At 40.6% G+C, this 27,218-nt stretch overlaps 2 protein-coding genes across 10 annotated transcripts in view; one reads left to right on the plus strand and one right to left on the minus strand.

The window, feature by feature from the left end:
• MGAT4B (alpha-1,3-mannosyl-glycoprotein 4-beta-N-acetylglucosaminyltransferase B) overlaps window positions 1–15,191 on the plus strand; it is a 134,455-nt gene extending 119,264 nt beyond the window's left edge. For all 3 annotated transcript variants that reach the window (XR_011558010.1, XM_070739099.1, XM_070739098.1), the window contains 4 exons: window positions 1,552–1,630; window positions 3,405–3,492; window positions 10,362–10,474; window positions 14,259–15,191. Coding sequence is in view for 2 of the 3 variants with exons in the window: in XM_070739099.1 (XP_070595200.1) it covers window positions 1,552–1,630; window positions 3,405–3,492; window positions 10,362–10,474; window positions 14,259–14,282 (304 nt within the window). In the remaining variant the exon portion in view is untranslated. The remainder of the gene's footprint in view (window positions 1–1,551; window positions 1,631–3,404; window positions 3,493–10,361; window positions 10,475–14,258) is intronic.
• LTC4S (leukotriene C4 synthase) overlaps window positions 1–27,218 on the minus strand; it is a 57,131-nt gene that overhangs the window by 12,925 nt on the left and 16,988 nt on the right. For 6 of the 7 annotated variants that reach the window (XM_070739106.1, XM_070739102.1, XM_070739103.1 and 3 more), the window contains 3 exons: window positions 25,343–25,413; window positions 23,248–23,329; window positions 19,293–21,888 (listed from right to left, as the gene is read on the minus strand). In XM_070739106.1, the coding sequence (XP_070595207.1) occupies window positions 21,795–21,888; window positions 23,248–23,329; window positions 25,343–25,413 (247 nt within the window). In that variant the 3' untranslated portion in view covers window positions 19,293–21,794. Of the gene's footprint in view, window positions 1–19,292; window positions 21,889–23,247; window positions 23,330–25,342; window positions 25,414–27,218 lie in introns of those variants that run through there. The other variant, XR_011558011.1, reaches the window with a different exon arrangement.

Here is a 27,218-nt window from a genome sequence, read left to right on the forward strand (position 1 = left end):
CATTATCTGCCAATAAGAAAATTAATGAGGTCACAGTTTTAAAAGTACAGATATACTTTGAAAAAGATATTTTGCCAGATGTTAAATGATTGAGATTTTCCTTTTGCTTAAATTCAATCTTAGCATCTTGTATTTTTTGAATAGGACTGAGAGCCTGTCTGATGATTTGATTAAGGTATTAGAATAGAAGCAGACAGACTCTGTTCATGTCCTCTTGTAGGCATGGAATTTATTTATTTATTGTTAGAGTTGAAAGGGGCCATGCAGGTCATCAAGTCCAACCCCCTGCCTGAGCAGGAATCCTAAAGCACCCCAGCCAAGTGGCAGTCCAATCTCCTCCTGAAAGTGTCCAGAGTTGGGGAGTTCACAACCTCTGCAGGCAGGTTGTTCCACTGGTTTGGAATTTGGCTGGGAGATTTTTGACAACTTGTTCTCTCTTAGCCCTAGACTGAGAAATCATAAAACATCTATCTACCAAAAAATATTGGTCCAATGTGTACAGTATGGTTCATAACCTTCAGTGAAACTGCCTTGAACCTTCAGTGGATTGGATGATGATGGTTAGGACGTTGATCATGATAACAATAGCACTATCACTTAGATGTACATGCCATTTCATAGTTCTTTACAGCCCTCTCTAAGAGGTTTACAGAGTCAGCATCTTGTCCCCAACCATCTGGGCCCTCATTTTATCGACCTTGGAAGGATGCAAGGCTGAGTCAACATTGAGCTGGTCAGAATCAAACTTGGCTGTGGGCAAGGTTGTCATGCAATGCTATGTTCATATGCAAATTCTTCAAAAGAATTGTGAACTTATAGAGACAGCTGCCAGCAGATGGAAGGCAGCTCTGTGAGCCTGGAGTAAATTGCAGATTCTTTATTGATTCAAAGAAAAGTGCTTTGTGCATGCTCCTGCATTTCCCCCCAAAAGGATTTGCACTACAGTGGTATTGACTATCATTTGCAGAAATATGTATGTTTTCTTCTTCTTTTTCCCCTGCCTTGGCCTAATTCCATTAGGTTTAGGGCATCTCTCTCCTCAGTTCTTTTGTCTGATGTGCATTGCTTCTCTCTCTGCTATCTTTGCCTGCAGCTTAAAGTATATAGTCAGGAACCATAGGAATAATAATAACAATGTCATTTCTCAAAATCCATTTGTTTAAATTTCTCTGAATTAAATTTCTCTTTATAAATAAAGTGGGAACAGCTTCCCTCTGTAGCCCTTTTCTTCCCAATGTGCTCCTGTATTCAGAATGTATTTCCAGTAATTTCCAATCAGTTTAAGACTGTAGTTGAAAAGGTCACTGTCATCATGGTATTTGTGTTGCTTAGTGCTAACAGATCCTTTCAAATGCAGAAGAGTGCTTAATTTGTGAGAATGGACAAATGGTTCATGGTATGATGTTTGCTTATACAATATAGCACTTTTCTTTCTCAAAAACACTTTACAGAGATGGTTATTACTGAGTTCAGGCAAAGTCATTAGTGAGATAAATGTTATGTTTTACCATTGTGAGGGCTCTGCAATCATTATTGATTCCTGTTGCACAGGTTTTTCTTCCGTAGTGGCAACATTGAACACCCTGAAGACAAACTATTCAACACAACAGTGGAAGTCTTGCCCTTTGATGTAAGTTTCCTGAGTTTATTTTTGTTAATTGTTATTATTAGATTTTTATCTTGTCTTTTTATATATTTTGGTCCTAATTCTCCTTTCTCCTCCTATTTTCCTCAAAACAATGACAATCCTGCAATGTACAGTGATACCTTGTCTTACAAACTTAATTGGTCCCGGGGAAAGTTTGTAAGACAAAACAATGTTTCCCATAGGAATCAATGGAAAAGCGATTAATGTGTGCAAGCCCAAAACTCACCCCTTTTGCCAGCCGAAGCACCCGTTTTTGCGCTGTTGGGATTCCCCTGAGGTTCCCCTCCATGGGAAATCCTACCTCTGGACTTCCGTGTTTTTGTGATACTGCGATTTCGCTGAGGCTCCCCTCACTGGGAAACCCCACGTCCGGACTTCCATTGCCAGCGAAGCGCCCGTTTTTGTGCTGCTGGGATTCCCCTGCAGCATCGCAAAAACATGGAAGTCTGGAGGTGGTGTTTCCCATGGAGGGGAACCTTAGGGGAATCCCAGCAGCACAAAAATGGGCGCTTCGCTGGCAACATAATTCTGGAGGCGGGGCAACCCAGTGGCGGTGGCTTGGGTTTATAAGGGCAAAATAGTTTGGAAGAAGAGGCAAAAAAATCTTAAACCCCGGGTTTGTATTTCGAAAAGTTTGTATGACGAGGTATCACTGTACTTTGGCCTACGAGCCAACAATGGCTTTTATGCCTGAGGTAGACCTTGAATTCATATGTTCTGGTTTCTAGGTCAGCACTTTCATCAAAATAGCTCCATGATGGAACATGATATAAATATTATCCTTCAAAAGCTTCTGAATCTCAGTTGCTGGTTCTAGTTTTGGTTTATTCCTTAGTCCTTTTAGGGTCTAAGAATAGTTTTTCTGCAGTACAATATTACAACACTTAGAATTCCCTAAGATTAGACGATGGTTTTGGAATCCATTGTTATTACAGATAGCCGCCAATTTATGACTGTAATGGAGCCTGCCATTATATGAAGTCATCATGCTCGTAAAGTGGGTCATCATGTGACCAACTTGACCTGACCAAAAAAATGTGCATCAATCATCTCCTTGATCATTAAGCAGATTGTTAAATGAACCTTGTTTGCTATGGGGCATTTTTGTTTTGGCCAAAAACTGGAATTGTAAATTGTAATTCATGTGATTGCAGAATACTGCAAATGGGAACACATGCTGTCTGGTTGTATGTCCCCAAAATCACATGATGGTAGGGAGAGCCCAGCCATTGGAACTTCAAAATTGGGTCGTAACCACTTTCTAGGAGGTGGGGGGAATATCTCATGACTTCAAATGGTCAATAGGCGACTAGTAAGTCAAAGATTACAGGTTATTGGAATACTGAAGGCATCATAGATTGTTAGGAGTATAAAGCAGATTATTATTCTGTAGCCAGTTATCTGCCTGGGGTCTCAAAGTATAATCAAAATCTAAATTCCAATGTTCCGAGACTACATTGCAAACCTCAAAGCATGTCTGCTTCATTGTTCTTAATGTAAAATGCATAGCCTATAACAGAGAAAAAGGTTTCAAGTCTGATCCTTATTCGGTATCCTTCAGTAGTCTTTTATGAGTCCTTGAAAGGCATAAAAAGTTCTTCTAGTGACACTGACTGTTAGAATAATGCTCTCTTTCTCTAAAGCCGTAAGTATTGCCTGGTGATTTATTGTCATAGCATTTCACACTGTATACACAGCGGGCTGCCTAAATCCTTATAGTTGCCTTTTTGCAAAGATTGTCTGTTTCCCTGAATAGAGTCTCCAGTCAGATAAGGAAGCTCTGCAGGAGGGAAGAGCAACAGCATTCAAGTACCACAGGACGTCTGATGGCTACATACAGATAGGTAAATTGCTGGTTCAAGTCCAACAATACCCTGCCGATTATAGATGGTTATGTTGCTCTTCACGTAACAGCAAATACAGAGTGTGATGGCCAGGAAGAGGTAGGATAAGCTCTTTCTGAATTCATTAGCATTTATCATCAATTGCCCTGGCATTTAAAGTGGTGGGGGAAATGAATTTATTATCATTATTGAGTATATTGCCCCTTCTAATGATTCCAAGTACCTCACAGTAAAACAGACAAACAATAAACTCCTGTGACACTCCTACACATGTACTTAGCTATCCATCTAATAAGAAGATGCCTTGCTGCAGAGTTTCTAATAATCTAATATTTACAACAAGCCCAGGAACTCAAGAAAAGAGAAAGAGTGCCCCAACTGTTAAAAATGGGGCCCAGAAGGAAAATAGTTCAGTTTTTAACAGTCCTTCTAAAGATATCCAATGTGGGCGCAGTGCAATACCACCACCACCCCAAAAAACCTTAATCCTGAGATTCCACGCCTGTCATTTCCTGGTAGGCAAATGAAAGTGGGCATATTCCATTCAAACGAAACAATCTGTTAAGTATCTGGGAACACGCCACATATGGAGCTTTTTAGGTAAAAGCCAGAGCTTTTTATTGTTCTTTGAAATCTTTTGGCAGCGAATGCAGCAAGTGCAAAATCAATTTTATAATAGTAGAGCAACTCTCATGTCTCAGGCTGCAATTTGTAAGTAGTTTCCAAGAGACCCAAGTGAAGCACATTGCAGTAATCATGCATCAGGATGATGAGCTTGTATCTTCTCCGTCTACTACTGCAGGAAAGGTCACAATTGGAACACCAGCCAAATTCGGTTAAGTTTCTCCTGACCACCAATTCACCTACTGATCAAGGCGGAATTGTGAGTCCAGAAGAACATCCAGGTTATGAACTTTAGGGGAAGCCAATTGCCATTAGGGGAAGAAAAAGAGACAAGTGTTTTTTCAACACACATAAATCTGCCCCAATCTTTTCATATATAAGTCATAAAGCATGCATGAGACAGCTGAGCCTTGTGGCACTCCACAGAAGAGGAGTTAAGTGCTCAGCCACTCATTTCATTGTGACACCAACTGGACCTTCCCATGAGGAAAGAGCAGATCCATTGTAAAATAGTGCATCTCTGCCCAGAAATATACCATTAACCTGACCGAGAGGACAAATAAGACCAAGAAGACTGTATTTGCCTCATTTAGGTCCTGATAAATACCATATAGTAGAGCAGTGATGGCAAACCATTTTTGGTCCCCTTGCTAAAAGGAGAAGAGTGTGAGGAGGGGTTGCGTGCGTGTGCCTGCCTACACCCGTAATTCCATGGTCCCCCTGTGCATGCGCACATGGCACCGCCTCCTCCAGCTCCTGGCATGCAATGGCATGCCAGTTTTTCGTGCTCTGCAGGCTTCAGAGCCTTTCTAGGAGCCTGGAGAGGATGAAAACGGCCTCCCCCACCCCTGGAGGCCCTCCGGAGGCCAGAAATGGCCCATTTCCCAACTTTAAATGTGCCATTTCTGGCCTCCAGAGTAGGGAGTCCATTTTCGCCCTCCCCAGGCGCCTAGAAAGGCCCTGGAGCTTTGGGAGAACAAAAAACAGGCCTTCCCCATTCCCTCCAGAGGATGGAAACTGCCTATTTCCCAACTCCCAATAGGCCCAGAAGGCCTGAAAATCAGCTGGCTGGTGTGCGCATGCACGCCAAACCTGAGTTCACGTGCTCACCACTATGGCTCCATGTAACACTTGTGGTACGCGTGACATAGGCTCAACCTCACATTACTAGAGTGATCGATGCAGTTTCCATCCAATACTCGTAGCTGGATCCTATTCAGAAGAGATTGATTAATTGTCTTGATCTAGAAGCCTCTTTAACAGGCATCACACCAACATCTCCAAATCATTCCCTACAAAGGGAAGATTGCAGACCAGGCAGAGGAGGTCTGAATTGGTTTCCCCAGGAGGGAATGCACCATTGCTTCTTTTAAAATAGTCGATACCTTCTTCACTACCAAAAAACAATTCATCGGTTCATGAATCTGTCTCTTACCCTGATTGCATAAAATGGGGCAAGAATCCAGTTCCCAAGAGGCCAAGCTGATATTACAGCATGCCCTAGCCTCCTTTTTGTCAAAATCCAGGAGCTGAAATGAATCCCAGATGACCTTTAATATACTACCCTAGGTACCTCATTGAACTCCAGGCTTGGTAAATTAATCAGCAAAATGTTCTGCAGACACGTCATGCAGCCTGCAGGCAGTTCTTATCCTTGTCCTTCCCTTAAAGAGAAAAGGACGCCAGCAGAGCTGCTGTACATTCTCACAGTGCAGTCAATGTAGGGAAAAATAATGATACTTCACTTTTACCAACACAGTAGAGGTATGAACCTGGGGTTATATGCCTGCTCGGTTTTATTCACCTTTGGACTTATGCCATGGCAATTAGCTTCCACTTCTCCCATATATCAATTTGCTCCCTGCGTTCAACAGTCAGAGTCTGCTTAGATGCAGTCTCAACCACACCCTCAGAAGCGCCGTAGTGTAGAAGTCAGCAAGCAGCTGCTTAAAACCAATAAGATACATTAAACATTTGAAGTAGACTATCCTAATCAATCCCCTGTTCTTGTGGAGATCGCAGGTAATACTAAGCCTCGCGCTCATTCGCAAGTAATATAATGATGATAGACAAGTAATCACAACATCCTTCATTTTGAGATCACAGGCCAACTACTCCAAAGTAAACCCTAGATCTAAACATGACCATTTTGTGTGCATTGCTTGAGATCACGTAAGACAAGTGGTGGGATTCAAAAATCCCCATTTCTCCCAATCAGATGGGACGTGTAAGGCAGAGAATAGATGGAGATGGGACCACCTTTGTTACAGTTGCTATGATAACCATCAATTCCTCCATCCTCCTTAAACTACTTTCACTCCATTGCATGGCAATTGAAATTCCTCAGAAACAACAGCAGTGATTCTCTACCACTATCCAAGTAATGTCTATGGAGATTCTCAATCATCCAGGTCATAGTTGTCCCAAGGCAACTGGACTTTCTGGTTTTTCTTCTGCTGAAGAAGCTTCTTGGATGAGAAACGAAACGTCTTAAAAAAAAAAACCAGGGAGTCCAGTTGCCTCTTGAAAAAGCACCTTTGGGTTCCCAAGTATTGAGATCTAGGACACCAATGGACAGTAGGATGAGCAGTACCCCTAATTGCTTCTACAGCCCAAGATCACATAGAGGCCCTTGAATCCAGTGATCTATAGATCATGACATTTGATGATCACTGGGGTGTCTTGTAAGATCAGATGCATCCTTATTCCCCAGCATGAGGGCTGTGGCTATTGCAGCAGCTGAAATTCAAGAGCAAAGTGAATTTCAGAGGATAATGCAGTTCCAAAGAAAAGAGAGCAGTCCTTGCTGATTGCATACTGTACGAGAAGAAATCCACAAGGATCCATCATTCTTGATTGTGGCAGAGACCCTTGTAGACAGAGCTGGGGAGCTGATCAGTGTGTAACAGAAAGTAAACACCATATTCTCTAAAAATGTAGAAAAACCTGCTATGTTTTTTTTTCTACCCAGATCCTTAAGCATTGAGGGGTTGTAGCAAGAGGGAGGGAAAGGCTCTTTGAAGCATCAGCAATCCTATCCAGGAACTAAAAAAAAATATCTCAAAATAAAATACCTAGGAAGTAAATAAGTATGTCAGCAGAATTTTGAGGCTTCTCCTCTTCTTGGAACTAACAGTATCAGTGTACATTCCAACCTCACCTATGCACATACTTTAGAATACTTTATTGGCCAAGGCACACAAGGAATTTGTCTCCAGTGCCAAAGCTCTCAGTGTACATGCAAAACAACAGAGTAATAATAACAACAACAATAATACCAATAAGGGGGTGATAAAGAAGAGAAGAGGAATTATATTACAGCACTATAACATACTTAGACATAAAGGAGTATTGTGAGAATTAGGTGTTCTGCAGAGTGATGGCACAAGGGGGAAAAACTATTCCTGTGTCATTTTGGCATAAAGGCATTACCTTACTTGGGAAGTCTCTTTTCTTTCCTCTAATGAAGGCTTTCCAATATGAGGAACGAACTCTATTCCATGCCTGGAAAATGAGCCAACTCCTGACCAGGCGGTATAAAAGGTGGGAGTCTGTTTATACCGGTTTATTCAGAATAATTCCAATAGGCACTTCCTCTGCAGGCTTCTCTTTGTTGTCCTCCCGTATCTGTTGTCTCCCTCAACTCCTTTCCCAACCCACACACAGCCCTTTAATTGGAACAGCCTTTTTGCCTAGCGAGCACTGCAGGCACTTACAGGAGCCGTGGCTTACTCCTGAGGAGCAAGGGCTCTTTTCAACACACTGACAATCAGTCTGTTGCCAATTTCAGTGCAATTCAAGAACTTCTCTGTGTTTGTACAGCCTCCCAATTTGGTCCAAGGCCAGGTCCAGTCAATTCTTTGTCTCCTCTGTGTGAGCCTTCTTCCCCATCCTCTATCCCATTTTTGCTGGCTGGGGTATTCTGGGAGTTGAAGTCCTCCAGGCTTAAAGTGGCCAAGGTTGGAGAACTCTGCTCTATCTGATTTTTTCATATTGCTGTCAATCCATTGACATACAAGCCTTCCCTTTTTAATCATCTTTACTCTCTTCACTTTTTGTTCTCTCTTTAATTGTTTCATGTTCGTATCCTACCAAATAAAACTTGGCTCACAACGCAAAGTGATGCTGGTTAAAGTATGTATCTAAAAGGATGCCATTTTAACACTCCTTTTTACTTCCCCCCTTTTCTCTTTCTGTGTGTCTGTGCGTGGGCACAGGGGTGGACATAGATACCTTTACAAAAGGGCCTTGAGGAACAAAAGCAAATATGGTGACAAGTGATTAAGCAGTGCCCTCTGCTGGGCAGTTGGGAAGGCTTTGCAAAAATAGTCACCCATCCCTCAATGCTCTTCTGATCAAAAATGCTACACCAGACAACATTTGCCTGTGTCTTTATTGCCTGCAGCCTTTTTTTGCATTACAGTAGACAATGTTGTCAGACTAACTTTTCTTTGGTTTGCAGGTTCTTTTTACCTCTAGAAACTTGTCATTTGCAAAGGTTCTCTTGAGATATAGTATTCTTCCGGCATTCATAAAGGACATGGTTGTACAGCACATCTACAAATGTACCTCCACTGCCACATGTTTGGCAGTTGTTGGAAAGGATCAGATGGAAAGAATGCTGGAATCCAGCCCAATAGGGAGCCTTTTCTCTAAACTGCGATATGTAGTGGTAACATAATAATAATAATAATAATAATAATAATAATAATAATAATAATAGCAGCAGCAGCAACAACAACAACAACAGAATTGGAAGGGACCTTGGAGGTCTTCTAGTCTAACCCCCTGCTTGGGCAGGAGACCCTACACTACTTCAGACAAATTGTTATCCAGGATCTTCCTAAAGACCTCCAGTATTGTAGCATTCACAACTTCTGGAGGCAAACCAGAAGTTGTGATCAATTGTTCTAATTGTCAGGAATTTTCTCCTTAGTTCTAAGTTGCTTCTCTTCTTGATTAGTTTCCACCTGTTCCTACTTGTCCTACTCTCAGGTGCTTTGAAGGACAGCCTGACTCCCTCTTCTTTGTGACAACCCCTGAGATATTGGAACACTGCTATCATGTCTACCCTAGTCCTTCTTTTCATTAAATTAGACATACCCAGTTCCTGCAACAGTTCTTCATATGTTTTAGCTTAGAAAAGAAAAGCATTTTAGAAAAGTGCTCTTCTTTGCACTTTTTCTAGAGTCTCAACATCCTTTTTACATCGTGGTGATCAAAACTGAATGCAGTATTCCAAGTGTGGGTTTACCAAGGCCTTATAAAGTGGTATTAACACTTTACATAATCTTGATTCTATCCTTCTGTTAATGGAGCCTAGAATTGTGTTGGCTTTTTTGGCAGCTGCTGCACACTGCTGGCTCATATTTAAATGGTTGTCCACTAGGACTCCAAGATCCCTCTCACAGTTACTACTGTTGAGCAAGGTACCACATATACTGTACCTGTGCATTTTGTTTTTGTTACCTAAATATAGAACCTTACTTTTTTCACCATTGAATTTCATTTTGTTTGATAGAGTCCAATGTTCAAGTCTGTCAAGATCCTTCTGTATCTTCTGGAGAGTTGGCTATTCCTGCCAATTTGGTGTCATCTTCAAATTTGATTAGTTCTCCATCTATCCCCTCGTTAAAATCTTTCATGAAGATATCGAAGAGTACTGGGCCTAAAACAGATCCTTGGGGTACTCCACTACATACTTCCCTTCATGTAGATGCAGTTCCGTTGAGCACTACTCATTGAGTGCGGTTGGTTAGCCAGTTTTGAATCCACCTGGTGGTGTTGCTGTCTAACTCATTTTTCAACTTTATGCTTACTGAAGTCCAAAGTCTTGTGGACACATGAGTTAGCATAATAACATGCAGTACCTATTGAGGAATGTCACAAAGTGCTGTCTGTTCTGTTAACACTAACCCATGACATTATGGCATCCATGCAAACACAGTAATTTGTGAGGTTAAATCACAATTGATTACAATTGATTTTCTTTAAAAAATAAAAGAATATAGTACTGAGTCCATCATGAAAAAATAAAGGAAACTTCAACTCCAGCCATTGCAGATATTGATAAGTTTTTCTTCAAATAAGAAGATGGTGGCTTCACAATTAAAATTGTGCCTAAGGTTGATTGAAACTGCAAAGGGAGTGCCAAAGTCTACCTGGTATTATAGAAGAATGTCTGCTTACACAAGAACAGGTTCATAGAGAGGTAAGCTAAAATCCCTCTGTCTGTCTTCTCACAGGCTCATTTTCAAAGGGCATTGCTGAAGGAGAAGTGGACCCTTCCTTTGGCCCTCTGGAAGCAATACGACTCTCAATCCAGACTGACTCTCCCGTGTGGATAATCTTGAGTGAGGTAATCAGCCATTCTGGTCAGGCTATTAAATGAAGAGGGTGAGGTACAAACACTGAATGTTTTCTCCCACAGGGTCCTTTCGGTTGTAGCCTTATCTGACTGCACAAGGAGGAGGAATTGTTTAATCATTCTAGCCATGCGCCAGAGCACCTAAAATTGAATCTCTTTATCTCTTAACACACAAAGTTTCCAATCAAGGATAGTAAAGGGACAAGCACAAAAGTCAAGGTGTCGCATGGAGGCCTCAGTTGCTGTGGGCACCTGGCACAATTGTCTCCAGAATATATAGGTAGTCCTTGCTTACCATTTAGTCACTGTACAAAACTATGGCAGCTCCGGAAAAGGAAACTTACAACCAGTCCTCAAAGTTCTGACCATCCCAGCACCCTCACAGTCATGTGAATGTGATTTGGATGTTTGGTAATCAGCTGGCACTTAACAATGGTTGTAGTGTCATGTGATATTACCATTTGCCTTGGCTTTCCCTGCTAGCTAATTAATGGGGGACGTGGCAGGGAAAGTAACAAGTCACTCTTCTCCACCTGACAGAAGCAACTCCCAGCCCCTTCTTTTCCACCACTGTTTGACTCCTGGCCTTCTTGAAAGCTGACCAGGACTTAGTTAACAACCCACAGTTCTTGCTTAATAACAGCAATGGGGAATGTTGGGATTGTCATAGCTAGACGATGCAGGGGTAGGTGCCTTCCGGTTTGGACTGGTTCACCTGAATGGGTAGCGACCTGTGGGTGATGTCACAATAACATCATGGATCAGGTTCGGTGAGTGCCAGTCCATTGGTGATTTGTTTGGAATTTTGTTTGGAATTTTTTTTCTTCTGAGCATGCAAAGAGGCCGAATTTACGGCACTGTGCTTGTGGTCACCATCTTGTTTTCAGATCCCACCCCTCTTACTGTGCAAAGGCACGCCCTCACAGCGTGGAGAAAGCGAACAGGTAACGAGGTAAGTTAGAACCCACCTATGCATAACATTGCATTTTACAATTGTGTCACTTAGCAATGGAAATTCTGCCCAATTATCATCAATAACTTGAAATTATCTCTGTGTACTGAGCTGGTATATAATATTTGTCCACAGATATTCTCTACAGCTGTAGGTAGGTGTTTCTGGTTGGTGCAGTCACTGACCAAATGTTATTTGAGCTTTTAAATGGTTATGAATACAAACCTCCCATGAGTTAAATGTAATTTTGTTCATTCCTTATCTTAGAAAATGTAGCCTAACTGGAATGATCACAGGCATAATTTATATAGAAAGATTTAATAGCAAAGTCTAGTAGACAGCACATTTACTCATACAATGCCAACCAGGGATTCTTGAAGTGTAGCGTAACTCCATGGGTGGTCATGAGAAGATTAGAAGGGTGGCATTCCAGTTTTCCGGGTGGCCAGAAGTTGAAGGGTAGAAAGACTGGGAGTGGAGCTTCCCTAGAGCTCTGGTTCTCAGGGAAGGTGCCTGTGCTACAGAGCTGATCAGGAGGAGAAAGGGGCACTTCCTCAAAGCCAGAAAGAGAGAATGATATTGAGCTCTCTACTTTGGAAAGCTGCTGGTCCACTTTGGAAAGCTATGGGCTACAAGAATATACCTTATCTTCTGATATACTTCTTGTTCGGCAGCTACTTTCACTAACATGAAGGCTTAGGGTGGCTGGAATAGCAGGCGGACCCTGCTCAGGAGCTACCACACACCAAGTCCTACATTTATTTATTTGTTTGTTTGTTTGTTTGTTTGTTTGTTTATTTAGTCAGTCCAATACATAATACACATTGAAGAGAATAGATATGTAATAATATAAAGAAAGAAAAGAAGAAAAGATATGAAAGTATAGGTGAACATATTTGAAAGGAAGAAAAGATAAATGAGATAAGGAGAGACAATTGGACAGGGGACGGAAGGCACACTGGTGCACTTATGCACGCCCCTTACTGACCTCTAAGGAACCTGGAGTGGTCAATCATGGATAGTCTAAGGGAAAAATGTTGGGAGTTAGGGGTTGACACTACTGAGTCAGGTAATGAGTTCCACACTTCGATAACTCGGTTGCTGAAGTCATATTTTTTACAGTCAAGTTTGGAGCGGTTAATATTAAGTTTGAATCTGTTGCGTGCTCTTGTGTTGTTGCGATTGAAGTTGAAGTAGTCATTGACAGGTAGAACGTTGCAGCATATGATCTTGTGGGCAATACTTAGATAGTGTTTTAGGCGACGTAGTTCTACGTTTTCTAGACCTAGGATTGGTAGTCTGCTTTCATAGGGTATTCTGTTTCGAGTGGAGGAGTGAAGGGATCGTCTGGTGAAGTATCTTTGGACATTTTCAAGGGTGTTGATGTCCAAGATGTGGTATGGGTTCCAGAGAGATAAACTGTATTCAAGGATGAGTCTGGAAAAAGTTTTGTAGGCTCTGGTGAGTAGTGTGAGATTGCCAGAGCAGAAGCTGCGTAGGATCAGGTTAACAACTCTAAAAGCCTTTTTGGCAATATTGTTGCAGTGGGCTTTGGCACTTAGATCATTTGATATTAGTATTCCAAGGTCTGTATTCCTACATTCCTACATCTATATTCCTACATTCCTACATCTGTGGAGAACAAGATATCTTAGTGTCCCAGGAGAAGTCCCTTGTCCTCCTTCCATTGCATCTCAGCCACAATTTCCTCCAGGGTTTGGTTGTCCTTTTCCAGACTTCCTCCCTCTGCCAGTTTCAGGCCTTGGTAGTTCCCAAAGCTGATACAGCTGCTACCCTCCTGCAGCAAAAAGGAATCCAGGCTCTGCTTTAGAAAGTTCTTTTTCTTTCCAAGAAAAGCTCTCCAGATTGTTGCTGGAGATTAGAAGGAGCATCCTAAGATCCATTTCATCCAATGAAGTCACTAAAGCCATTGTGTCATTATGACTATGGTCTACGAGAATATCCCTCATCTTCGTTTTTTGACTTTGAAAATTCTTATTAAACTGCCAATCAGGAACATGGCAGGAAAGAATGTTGTCTTCAAGGACAAAAGTCTGGTTGTTCACTTCATGTGGCATTTACATCTAGTATGTAGTTTGTGGGAGAAGAGCACCATTTCTTAGGTGCAGCCTCATCAGGTGCCATGCTGTCTTTGCTTTCAGCAGCAGCTTTCCTTCCACCTGTTCCTGGTAATGTTCCAATTCCATTATATCCAGACAGCTGATTGGAGTGATGGGAATTGGCATCTGAATGCATTCAAAAACCCCATACAGCTGGAGAAGATTTCATTCTTTCAACAGCTATTGGGAATCTAATAATATCGGTAATAAGTTTACAACACTTGGAATTACCAAGTTGCTCTTGATAATCTATTATTGTTTTGTTGTTACAATCAAAATACCATAAAGTTTAATACAACAAAATTTAAGAGCCACCCCAATAACTAAAACAATAGCAACTGTAGGAAAGTCAGCAAGACACTGAATTTTAAAGGCCTTAAGTAAATCAGGGCATCATATTAAGCAGTTGTGTGTTTCATTTGGATGGTTATGTGAACCTAACCACTGTGGTTTGTAATCATAGTTTATGGTTCAGAGTGTTCTGCAAACAGTGTTTGGATCTATTTTACGGTTTACAGTAACCACATCCTTCCATGTCATATAGAAAGAGATAACTTTTTTTTAAAAAGAAAGAGATAACTCGTAGTTTGGACAGTAGTTTTGTTATGCAACTTACTCTTTTGTAAGAAAGGTAATTTATGAGCCCAAGTACTGATTGACTGAATTCTGATCAGTTTTTCTTTTGTTATCCATGTACTTTCAGATATTCCTGAAAAAAGCAGACTGATCTTGAAGATACAAGGAGTACTATATCTATCCAATGTCTTTCTAGCGCTTCCATTCTTCTAAGACAGCGAAGATGCATCAGAATGAGTGGGCTGCTAACGAAGCGAAGCTAGATGAATAAAGAGCACCTCCTGCCCCAAGAACAGGAAGAAATATCTTGGGGTGAAATTTTGGAGAACCTTGGAGTTTTCTTACCATTCTTAAATGAGGGAGAAAAGAATTTTTCAAACACAGGTGCTGGGACTCAATTACAAGGAGCACCATTGCTGGCTTACCTTACATTCAGTTGCCTTTGCAGCTAGAACAGAGACATAGAAACCAATAAGGACTCTAGGAATGAACTTTCTGTGTAGAAGGTTTGTTTTTTGGTCTCTTGAGTAAGAACCATGTTGTTCCTATATTTCTTTCTTACTCCCTGAACATTAATCCAGGATGTATCATTAAAAGGTACATTTAGAAGTGCAGGCTTATGGAATGCGAAGCTAACGGAAGGGAAACTTGGCAGTTGAGCACTTATGGAAAAGAATCAAGATTTAATCATACTTGATCTCCAAACTTTCAAGTAACCTTTGCTATGTCGACACCTGAAAACAAAATGCAACGGAGGACCATTCTTGAAAATTGCAGAGGTGGCAGATGGCAGGGATAAAAAAAAGAAATAACATGCAAGAGCCACCCATGGTTGAACATGCCTCTTTCATAAATACAGATCATGTTAAACTCTCCGGTCTCTTCATGCCTTGGGAATCAGTACAAAGTTCACCCTTTTTAAATCCATCTCTCTGTAATGTACCGGTTGATGTGAATTTTAAAAAAGAAGAAAATTTTAAGTCAATTCTCAAGGGATAAGGGTTAGAGTTGAAAACAAAAACCCAATATCTCTAACTATACACTGGAATGCATTATACTACTTTCATGTGCTGTATTTTTTTTATTATTGGATACATTTGGTTTTCCCCCCCAAGAGTGTGTGTGCGTGTGTGTGTGAATACACATACACTCACAGACATACATACATACATACATATATATATATATATATATATATATATATATATATATATATATATATATATATATACTGTATATATATATATAAAAGTACACTGTAGAAAGTGTTTTACTGCATTTTCCTTAAGCAGAGAAATCTGACAAACTGAAAATATTTTGCAGGTATATTATAAGTATGTGAATGATTTGTCTTTTTGCATGAAGGTTTAGCTATAGCCAAGAGATATTTTTGCAAGGAAACTTCTATTAAAAGCAAAACTTAGCCATTTCCTCTGCATGCCCGTGTCTGTGCAACATCAAGAATATTAGCATAGCAAAACTGGGCATTTTACTTCCTTAAAAATACCCATTATAAACTAGAAAATAGGTGTTTTCCCCCTAATAAATGTTTTTATAATTTATAATTCACCTTCATCTTTCCTAGGCCATGAACCTGCATAATCTTACTCAACTAGCATCCTTGCTGGATCCAAGTAAATGTCCATTTCATCTACTATATTGGCAGTGGGAAGAATTTTCCATTTGGATTGCAAAACATTTACTTGACATGAAAGTGACCAAACTTTTCAACCAATTTAAGCAAAAGCAATCTAAAAGGCCTCTAATTTAGATATACTGTATTTTTCGCTCTATAAGACGCACCTGCTGATAAGACGCACCTAGATTTTAGAGGAGGAAAATAGAAAAAAAAATATTTTGAGCCAAAAAGTAGGCTAAAATATTTATTACAATAACACTGCCCTAGGGGAATTGGGAAAATATACAAACAGTACTTGTTTTTGCACAGAAAACATTTGAGAGCTTGACTGTTGTGAATATTCTAAAACAAAACATTCCTTTCCACAATATGACAATAGCACAATTTGATGAGTTTAGTTGGAAAATGGGAGGGCTGTATATTTTGTTGTAAAACAGTTTTTATTTGAAATCCACTTATGTGACTGCAAAAAGTGAAAAAACAATGAAATGATAAATAGCTTTATGAGTCATCTACCACCATTTTCAGTAAGTTGTTGAGTGGCAATTGACCATTAAAGAAATACACCTCATTCAATAACCTCATCCAATAACACAAATCAGTCTTAATGATTAGCATACCCAGAGAGGTTCACCCAAATTGTTATGCCACAAGAAGTTTTGACTGCCTAATCTGCAAAATTTTCAATTTTGGTTTGTAAACTGCAGATGTTTCAGGACAGCTCATTAAGCCTTTCTTTTGTAATTTGAACTTTAAACATGATTTGTTAAGGAAAAATTGAATCTCTCGTTCAGGCTCTGCTTGGCTGCGGTGGCCAAGCTTGGGAAGCGGGAAAGCCAAGAGCGCCCAGCCATGAGGAGTGCGGGAAGGGAAAGTTAATAAGGTTACCCAAAACAACTGAAGTGAGAACGGCAGCAGCTTTTGTCGCTTCCCCTTGGCTGCCGCATCTTTCCGCCGACCGGCTGCGAGCGACTGGCTGGGTTTTGGGTCTTCGAGACCTCCCCGCCTCCTGAAGCGATTCCCGTAGCCTTCCCAAAGGCTCGGAGCCGCCAACGCTCCTCCGGTGCCGCTCCGCCTCCTAGACGGAGGCGTCCCCCGGCCCAGCACTTCCGGAGGCCGAAAGGCGCGGCTCTCTTCGGGGTTGGGAAGAGGAGAGGCGGCGACAGAGGCGGCGGTCTCCAGATGAAGACCGCCGCCCCCCCTCTGCTCCAGCGCCTACCCCCCCTCCCTGCCTGCATCTTCGCTCCATACGACGCGGCTGATTTTTCATCCTACTTTGGGAGGGAAAAAAACTGCGTCTTATGGAGCGAAAAATACGGTAATTTTAGTTTGGTCACTTTTCAGTTCTTTGGTAAGAAAGATTTTAAAGACCTTGAACATATTTTGTGAGAAGAACTGCAACTTTACATTTGATATCTTTTAAAATTCTTAAGTTAATATTGTCTGAATCTAGTGATTTCTCCAATTTGTTAAAAAGTACGATTCCTAACTTAACATGGAGGGATGTCAATACAGTATACCTCTAGGCATCTACAGTCCATTAACTAGTCTTTCAGTTGACATTTTATATTTCCAAGACATTATTTTAATTAAAAGAAATAGGAAACTAGCATGCTATGAAATACACAACTATCTTGCAGCTTCAGTTTTATTTCTGAAAAACTTCTGGGTCTCAAATGGATATAAAAAGACAAATATAAATAGAAGCAGGTGGTATACAAATGGCAGGTAGTGATTTAATAAATGAGAAGCTTGTGCAAGCTTATATCCTTTGTAGCAGATAGTGGTGTCATTATCAGTAATAAGACTGATCAATATATTGTTTGTTTATTTGTTTATTCGTTCATTCATTCATTCATTCATTCATTTACTTACTTATTTATTGATTGATTTACTTACTTACTTACTTACTTACTTACTTACTTATTTATACTTCTATGCCGCCCAATCCCAAAGGACTCAGAGCAGCTTACAATAACAATATAAATACAAAAACAATAAAAAGAAGCCAAATATACAATCTAAAACTATAAAACCCTGATTAAAAACCCATAATTAAACAATCAAGACTACATGTATGCATACAATTCATATGATTTGGCCATGATAGTTGTTAATTCATGGCCCTCAGGCCTGCCGACAAAGCCAGTTTTTCGTGGCCTTCCGGAAGGCTAGTAGGGTGGGAGCAGTATGGACATCAGGGAGGAGTTGATTCCATAGAGGCGGAGCAGCAACAGAGAAGGCCCTCCCCTGCAGCCCCGCCAACCTGCATTGCTTAGATGATGGGACCTGAAGGAGGCCAACTCTGTGTGCTCTTATTGGTTTCTGGGAGGTATGCGGCAGGAGACAGTCCCGTATATAGTCTGGCCCTGAGCCATGTAGGGCTTTATAGGTAATAACCAAAACCTTGAATTGTGCCCGGAGAGTAACAGGAAACCAGTGCAGCTCACAGAGCACAGGTGTTATATGGGCATACCAAGGCATACACATGACAGCTCTTGCAGGTGCATTCTGGACTATTTGCAGTCTCCGAACACTCTTCAAGGATTCAATGGTTAAATATGGACTGCTGTAGTTTAGACCTGCTGAAGCCAAGGGCAACCCCATATAGAGTGAATTACAGTAATTTAAACAAGAGATGATCAGGATATGACTTGCTGTCCTCACTAAAGTTGGTCTTTGGATTATGACAGTTATGTTCAATGATTGTTCAGTTACAATGGCTCTGAACAAGGGGGACTTATGTCCAGTCATTGGGCGTTCTGACCATCGCAAGTTTCTCCTGATTGTAAGATCACACACTGAGCATTCAAGTGCCCAGTTTAGGATTACAATGTTGCAAATGAGCTATGGCCACATGATCAAGAGCCTCAGTGGTGCAGTTGTTAGAGTGCTGTACTGCAGGCTATTTCTGCTGATCACCAGCTGCCAGCAGTTTGGCAGATCGAATCTCAGTAGGCTCAAGGCTGACTCAGCCTTCCATCCTTCCAAGGTTGGTAAAATGAGGACCCAGATTCAGGTGCTTAGAGAGGGTTGTAAAGCACTGTGAAGCGGTATATAAGTCTAAATGCTATTGCTATCTTCATTTGCAATCTTTCCTGACAGCTTCTCATGAGCAAAGTCAATGGTGAAACCAGCAAGGAAGGCCATAAGTCACTCCCACTATCTTCCTGTTAAAAGAGACCTTCTGCAAAGGATGAGATCCCAGGAATCTTGCATTCCACAATACACTCCCCACCCACCCATCCATGTTCCAAAGTGCCTGCCACCCCACCTATGTTCATTATGTTCATCTGCTCGCAGCATTGCTTGCCTAGAATTTCAGTCACCTGTGTCCTCTCTTAATGACCCACATAGTCTGGGTTTGCTGTTGCTTTCACAATCACATCACTGAGTGATAGGAATTCCAGTCCTAACTGCTGTTACAACCCAAGGATTGACTGTATATCCTATTGCAGGAAAATGGCTGCCCTGTTTGAGTTGCATCTACTTTTGGATTCAGAGGCAATAAGGACACCTGTATGGGTAATCAAGGTTTTATTCCAATATGATAAACAAAGGAGAAAACAATCCAAGGCAACTTACAAAGAGCATAATGCTAATGTCTGAAATAGACAAAGAAGTCTTGCACCCCTTCTGTTAGTCAGGAAACTTCTCCAAATCAGTAAGTGTACACTAACTCCCAGATTAGGTCTGTTCTGAAGTTCCACTCTACAAGGGCTTCTGACTGGCTTATATACAGTAGATCATAGGTAATAACCACACCTATACACAATATGTCTGCTCATCTCTGCCAAGGGCAGGATGGATTGGTGTCTCTTATCAGCATTCCACTTGTCCTTGCCAAGTTCAAGGAGAAGTTTAACTTTTATATTCTCTTATCCTGGAAAGGCCCCACTAGGGCCAAAAAATGCCTTGTTTATATCAGGTGATTTTAGTCGAGAACGGAAAGTTCTGCCACTATTTTGAAGTTTGAAGTTAACTGATCTAGTGTGCTAAATACTCAAACACATTTCACTGTTCAGCTATTATATGGAAATGTATTTATTTATTATTAATTTAATTCATTATTTATTAATTTAATTTATATGCCACCCAATTCCTTAAGGACACTAGGCGGCTCACAACGTCTAAAAAAACCAACAATATAAAAACACAGTTTAAAACCCATAAGAAACCATTCATATCTTTTTGTGGCTGGATCTAGGCAATACCGCATTGAACAACAGACCCAGGTTTGCCAGCAGAGCTAGGTCTTTACAGCTTTCCGGAAGGCCAGTAAGGTGGGGGCAGTACAGATCTCAGGAGGTAGCTGGTTCCAGAGAGCCGGAGCTGCCACAGAGAAGGCCCTCCCCCACGGTCCCATCAACTGACACTGTTTAGCTGACGGGACCCAGAGAAGACCAACCCTGTAGGCCCTTATTGGTCACTGGGAGCTGTACAGCAAAAGGCAATCCCAAAGATAATCTGGCCTTAAGCCCTGTAGGGCTATAACCAACACCTTAAATTGCATCTGGAGACTGATTGGGAGCCAGTGCAACTTGTAGAGAGTTGGTGTGATGTGGCTGTACCTAGGTGTACCCACAACAGCTCACACAACTGCATTCTGGACCAGTTGTAGTCTCCGAACGCTTTTCAGGGGTAGCCCCATGTCAAAATATAGAATTTGGCACAAATTGCTACTCATTTCTACTTTGCCAATCTTCCAGTAGGATCTCCATTACCCTGGCACATTAGCTTAAGCTAAGCAAAGGCTTTTTTGGTCATCGCATCCAGCTGTTCCTCTAGAAGGTGCTATAACTTCAAGAGTCCCAAAGGTACTTTTCAAAAGGCAACTGGACTTTCTTGAAGATTTTTCACTTCTCATCCAGGCGGCTTCTTCAGTTCTTCAGTTCACTTCCGTTCTGAACTGAAGAAGCTTCTTAGATGAAAAGTGAAATGTCTTCAAGGAAAAAAACAAATGAAATTCAGTTGTCTTTTGAAAAGCACCTTTGGGACAGCCATAACCTGGATGAGTGAGAATCTCCGTAGACATTTATGAATTCAGGAGGATTCTCAAGTTGCCGGTCTGCCCACTCTGTGGCTTAACTTCAATATGCTTTAAAATGTTATAGTCACAGAAAATCTTGGTTTCTAAATTAGCAGTTGTTCTGGTTGATTCTGAGCCCGTTTCTCCCCATCCAAATCCTGATAGCCTCCAGGTACTGCTCAGGAGACCTTCTGCATCTTCAATTTGCCCAAAATGGAGATGTACAAGAGGCGATCATCAGTATATTGATGGTGCTGCATTGTGAACTCCCATGACTTCTTCATGGGAGTAAAGAGGATAGGGAAGTGCCAAGTCCCTCCCTAATAATCCTAGGGCCTAACTCTTCCCTCGCTAGATTGGATCCAGTACGTGGGATGGAGCCATAGTTAAAATAGTACCTACAGTATAATTCCCAATCTTTTATCTATTTTAAAACAATATGAATACAAGAGAGAAAAGAATAAAATCCAGAGGATTTTTGTTTTGTTTTTGTTTTATGACCCTGTCATTCCTCACATTGGATTGGACGAACAAACAGAGCTGAGTGTTTAAGTGTCCAAATGTCCTTCCTGTTGCCTACTCGGTGTTCACAGCAGATAGTTTCACTTTGTGCCACACAGAGAGAAATATCTGCTGCTACCTAAAATTGAACTCACAGCCTCCTGATTGTGAGGCGAAAAACAATTAGAATTACAATGAAGACAGAATCAGCTTAATAATTGAAGATTATTCAAAATTTTATCTTGTTAGGATGTCTGTTACAACTTAACACATTTTTTTTTTACCACAGGAAATAGATCGAACAATACTACTGTGGAGAAAGCATACAAACATTAACAAAAACATCTCTAGAAAATTATAGTTTGAAATGTTTGGTGTTCAAAACTGCTTAAATTTGGAGGGTGGTGGTGGAGGATAAATGAAAGTTGAAAACTAAGCCACAAATCATTGAGTTGAAAAGGATGAATGGCTGATTTCAAAGCACTTTTCAGGAATCAAAAGTATTGCGCAAAATGGACTAGTAATCCCACTATGGACAAGCCAATAAGAATGATAAGAATTCCACTGCTGAAATACATGGGCCCCAATCTGTGCAAATAGGAAGGGGGAAAAAACAGAGTTAATTGAAGCTGGTTGTTGCCACAGTAATGTCAGTGTTCTCACAAATTAGCTTCCATGGTAACTTGATAAACAGACTGAGATAAACCCTGCAAATACAAGCTGCATTACTGGGGAAGGATTTAAAAAATGCCCATCTAGCAGAATTAAATGAGTGAGTTGCAACTACTAGAGTTGTAGGATGGTAATAGTCAAACTGTACCCACATTCTCAGCTTTGATTCTCCCTCTCCCCAACCCCCGTGTAACTTCTGAAGTCCAGATATTCATATTTCCAAATTCACCAAACATGGGATGGCCTGGAGATGATCTAGAGATGCACAATTCTATATATTATCTTCTTGGACTAACCACAGGAGGATAGGCAGTTTCTGGTGGTTTCTTTTCTTTTCTTTTCTTTTCTTAAAACGTTATAAGGGGAAAAGGATGTAGAACAGGGGTGGGGAATTATGGCCCCTTTGTGATTTGTAGACTTCAACTCCTAAAATTCCTGAGGAAGTTGAAGTCATAAAGAGACCATAGTTCCCCATCGCAAATGGGAAGGGAAAGATACGTTCCAAGATTATGTATTTCCTTTGCCTTAATTATCAATTAGATGCTTAATCTATGTCAACTCTATATCCTTTGAGAGTTAAATCCAACAAGTTCTGGCACGTTCTGGAGAACCAGTAGTGGAAATTTTGAGTAGTTCAGAGAACTGGCAAATACCACTTCTGGCTGGCTCCAGAGTGGGTGGGAATGGAGATTTTGCAGTATCCTTCCCCTGCCACACTCACCAAGCCATGCCCACATAACTGATAGTAAAAAATAATTGGATTTCACCACTGAGTTAAATATAAAATTAATATACTTCTCAAAAAAGTAAAGGGAACACTCAAATAACACATCCTAGATCTGAATGAATGAAATATTCTCATGGAATACTTTGTTCTGTACAAAGTTGAATGTGCACAACAACATGTGAAATTGATTGACAATTGTCAATCAGTGTTGCTTCCTAAGTGGACAGTTTGGTTTCACAGAAGTTTGGTTTACTTGGAGTTATATTATGCTGTTTATTTTTTTGAGCAGTGTACATTCCTGGGGACTACTTAGGAGACAGGAAGTTAGGGGAGATTAAAAAAAAACACCTAGTTTGTTTTATGCAAGGGTTTTTGTATTGGATAACATCTTACACTTTGTTGCCTGCCTTTAGCCTAAAGCAATCAAATTCAGAGATGGGTTTCTGTTGCTCTCAAGGCTACAAAATCTAGCTTGAACATCAGCAAAATTACTTGTCTGAAAGACAATCTACTTGATATTTCTTCTATTTAAAAGAAGGATTACTCACCTCCTTTCAGCAGAATGTGCATACCCTTTAAAGTATTGATAGCGAGCACACAGGTAAATTACTCCACAGAATGCAACCAAAACTACAGAGAAGACAGTAATCAGTTACTTAGAAAGTTTATGGAATACTAATTTCAATAATAAATACAACAAAGGAAGGCTTTTTTTTCTTAAAGAAAAGATTTTCATGAGGCAACTCAAGGGCTGGACACTTTAAGGCATCAGCCTTGTTTTAACAATGAAACAGACCATAAAATTCTGCAAAAGTCTTTTGCAACTACTGAGAACTAATTAATAAAAGAAACCTTAAATGACATTTTCTCTCTTTCAACCTTTATTTTTAATTAACTTATTGCTAAACCTTCTCAATTGGCGAAGTGACTCTAGGTACTATACCTTTCTGAAAAATCAAAGGAAAAACAATCAGGAAGAAAACCAATATTGTAAAACATATTTGCAAAGAAAAGCACTAAGCCAATTCTTGCTTTGCTGTTCTTGTTTTGACCTCCCTGCTTAATGTAGCAAGGTCTGTGGAAGTCAAATCAGGTAAAGGAGCACTATTATCTAAATCCTCCCATTATATATTAGCACAACTGAAAAGATTTTTAGGCAGAAGCAATAACATTCATCCTATGTAGCTTGAGCCTATAGAATATAATACTTGTTCTTCCCTGCATTAGCCTGATCCAAACGTGATCTGTTTTACCCAAACTTCTCATGAAACCTCTGCCAAATCTGAGAGTATATACAATGCTAAAAAATAAATAAAGGGAACACTTGAACAACACAACATAACTCCAAGTAAATCAAACTTCTGTGAAATCAAACTGTCCACTTAGGAAGCAACACTGATTGACAATCCATTTCACATGCTGTTGTGCACATTCAACTTTGTACAGAACAAAGTATTCCATGAGAATATTTCATTCATTCAGATCTAGGATGTGTTCTTTGAGTGTTCCCTTTATTTTTTTGAGCAGTATAATAACTGGGTATTTCAACAGCAATAGCATCTCTCATATGCAGGTAGTCCTCAACTTACAACAATTCATTCATTCAGAGTTATAATGGCACTAAAAAAATTGACTTGTGTTTATGTGACATACGTTGCTGTCCCTACAGTCACATGATCAAAATTCAGATGCTTGGCAACTGACTCACATTTATGACGGTTGCGGTCTGCTGGGGTCACGTGATCTCCTTTCGTGACCTTCTGACAAGCAAAGTCAATGGGGAAGCCAGATTCACTTAACAACCACATTACTAGCTTAACAACTGCTGGGATCCACTTAACAACTGTGGCAAGGAAGATCGTAAAATGGGGCAAAATTCACAGATGTCTTGCTCAGCAGCACACATTTTGGACTCAATTGGGGTCGTAAGTTGAGGACTACCTGCAATCAGTCTCCTTCAGCTTGTTCTCATGTGTATTGGTCTGTTACATCCTTTACAGGTGGTGCATTTTAGATGAACAGTGGAAAGCATCAGATTGGCCATAGATGACCCTCAGCATTTTGAGGCAAATGAACAAAGTGCAGAGGCCCTGTGCAGGTGATAACTAAAGTCGGTAGTAGATACAAAAAACACTTCAGGGAAACCCAAGGTACACCATCTCTACCACTGGAGGCGTGAGGCCCTCCTTCAGTGAAGGGCTACCAAATTTATTACTACCACACTGTGGGCGTGGCTTACCCAGGACACCCTACATTTTCTTTCAACATCTTTAAGTGCAAATTGGGTGCTCTGGGGTGGAGCTCCATTTTCGCTACCCCACTATGTTTCCCTCCCATCCTGGCAGTAGCCCACCCCTGCCCTCCTTGATGAAAACTCTACCCGCCTACCAGATTTTAATACTTAATACTGCCTTTAGCCTAAAGCAATCAAATTCAGAGATGGGTTTCTGTTGCTCTCAAGGCTACAAAATCTAGCTTGAACATTTACAATGTAGTTACATTAGATGAACATTAACAATAAAAACTAAAAAGCCGTGGAGGGCTTTTAAAAAATTCTCCAGAATCTCACTTATTATTCCATGTTTTTATTTGCAGAAAGGACATCACAGTTGAGAGATTCTGCATTAGGATTTTATTTCTTACCTTGATGGAAAAAGACTCCAGCCACCCATAAGAGGGAGAGAAATATTGGGAAATATTCGGAGCAATTTGCTCTGATAAAACAAAAAAGAAAACAATCAGATTGCAGCTGATGGGGAAAAATAATTGGGACTGAACAAATCTGACAAATTTGCCCTGCTTCTCATTTTCTTGATTTCTATATGTTCATTTCAGCCCATTTCTGCATCCATTAACAAATTCATCTCAGACCATTATAGAAAAATGTGTGTATGCATTTTCAGAACATTTATCCTCTGCTCTTTTGCAGCCACAATATTTTTGCAACCCATGCATTATTTCCCTAGTTCTAAAATGTGGATCTTTTTGTTCCAGTCTAAAAAAAAAATCACTATGTTTGTTGCTGAATTGCATGCCTGGAGGGTGGTAACAATTTAAAATCCCTTTTCATTATAGAAATGAAGGGGTTTTCCTTTTAAAAGTGGGCTTAACATTCTAAAATCTGACCAACTAGAGGGGGGATGGGACCAAAATGGAGGTTTAAAAAAACTGGAAGATGTGATAATTACAGTTTTGAGGTATAATTACACAGAAACTGGACATTTGCTTCAGAAGTTTTATGGAAAAGATCAGTTTTGAAGAGGAATTGCATGTAATTGGTTCTAATCGTTATTCTATAGCAGAGTCCCTTCTGGCAACAAAAATAGTTACAACAAAGCATCAGAAAAATAAAGTATCACACTGCATACAAGACAATTAAAAGGTGAAGGAAAATAAAATGAGCTTTGTCTGCTGCTGGGAAGATACCTACCTCATTTTATACCTCATTTTATACTAACTGAACTGCAATAGAAGGAATTTCATGATCACAAATGGATCATTTCCATACCGCATCTGACCTGTTGATCATTTCCTCTCTTTAAAGGAAAGGGAAACCATTATAACTAACTTAGCCTAAGAGGGGAAGCTTAGAAAGTGTGATAATTTCCAAGAAAAAGGCTCTCGCTAACTATATATCACGGCCAGGAAGCTAAAAAGAGAACTTCACCAGCTGTCTCTGAGTAAGGATGAACTGCAAAGGTTAATAACAAGTTAAATGATGTCCAGAAATCACGTGTGGATTTTGGATTTTCTCGCTGCCACTTATGGCCGCTACCAGTGCGCTTCCCACAGAGCTCTGCAGCCGAGCGCAGGTCCATGTACGTCTGAGCAAGACTTTGCTTCTGTGTGTGTGCAGCAGGAAGCAAAATCTCACGAGGGGAAGCCCGTGTGAGTTTTGGGGGGGGGGGGTTGCTTCTGTGCATGCACAGAAGCAAAAAATCGCCAAAATCTTTCTTGCATGTACGTTTGCTCACAAGATTCACCCAGGTGCATGTGGGCGAGAGCACAGGGATGTGGACCTGCCCGCACAGCTCAGTTTTCCTTACTGGAGTTACTGTGTGGGCCATATCGGTAGGAACCAAATATTGCTGTGCTGTGGTGCACTGGGGGTGGAACCTGGCACACATTGTGCACACACTCATGCCTGATGCTTTTAAAACGCTTCTGCACATGTGCAGAAGCTAAAAACAAGATGGCAGCGGCGTAGCGCCATCAAAACAACCAGTTTGGTGCTGTGGCCGGCCTGGGTCACTGCCGGCTCCAGTGTGAATAAGTTACTATAAATTAGATCTGGCTAAGCTTTCTTCTCCCCCATTCTCCATTACATTTTATTTGTTTGTGTTACCCAACAGTTTGTTCGTTTGTTTGTTTGTTTGTTTGTTTGTCAATCAATCAATCAATTTTGTTTCTATGCCACCCAACTCCCTACGGATTTATTTAAGTTTTTCCTTCTTTTATGAACTTTGTATAACATAATTTACCTTGAAAGGGAAATACTTTGTTTCTTCCAAATGCATTT

The sequence above is a fragment of the Erythrolamprus reginae genome, chromosome 2 (genome assembly GCF_031021105.1).
Source record: "Erythrolamprus reginae isolate rEryReg1 chromosome 2, rEryReg1.hap1, whole genome shotgun sequence".
Lineage (NCBI taxonomy): Eukaryota > Metazoa > Chordata > Lepidosauria > Squamata > Dipsadidae > Erythrolamprus > Erythrolamprus reginae.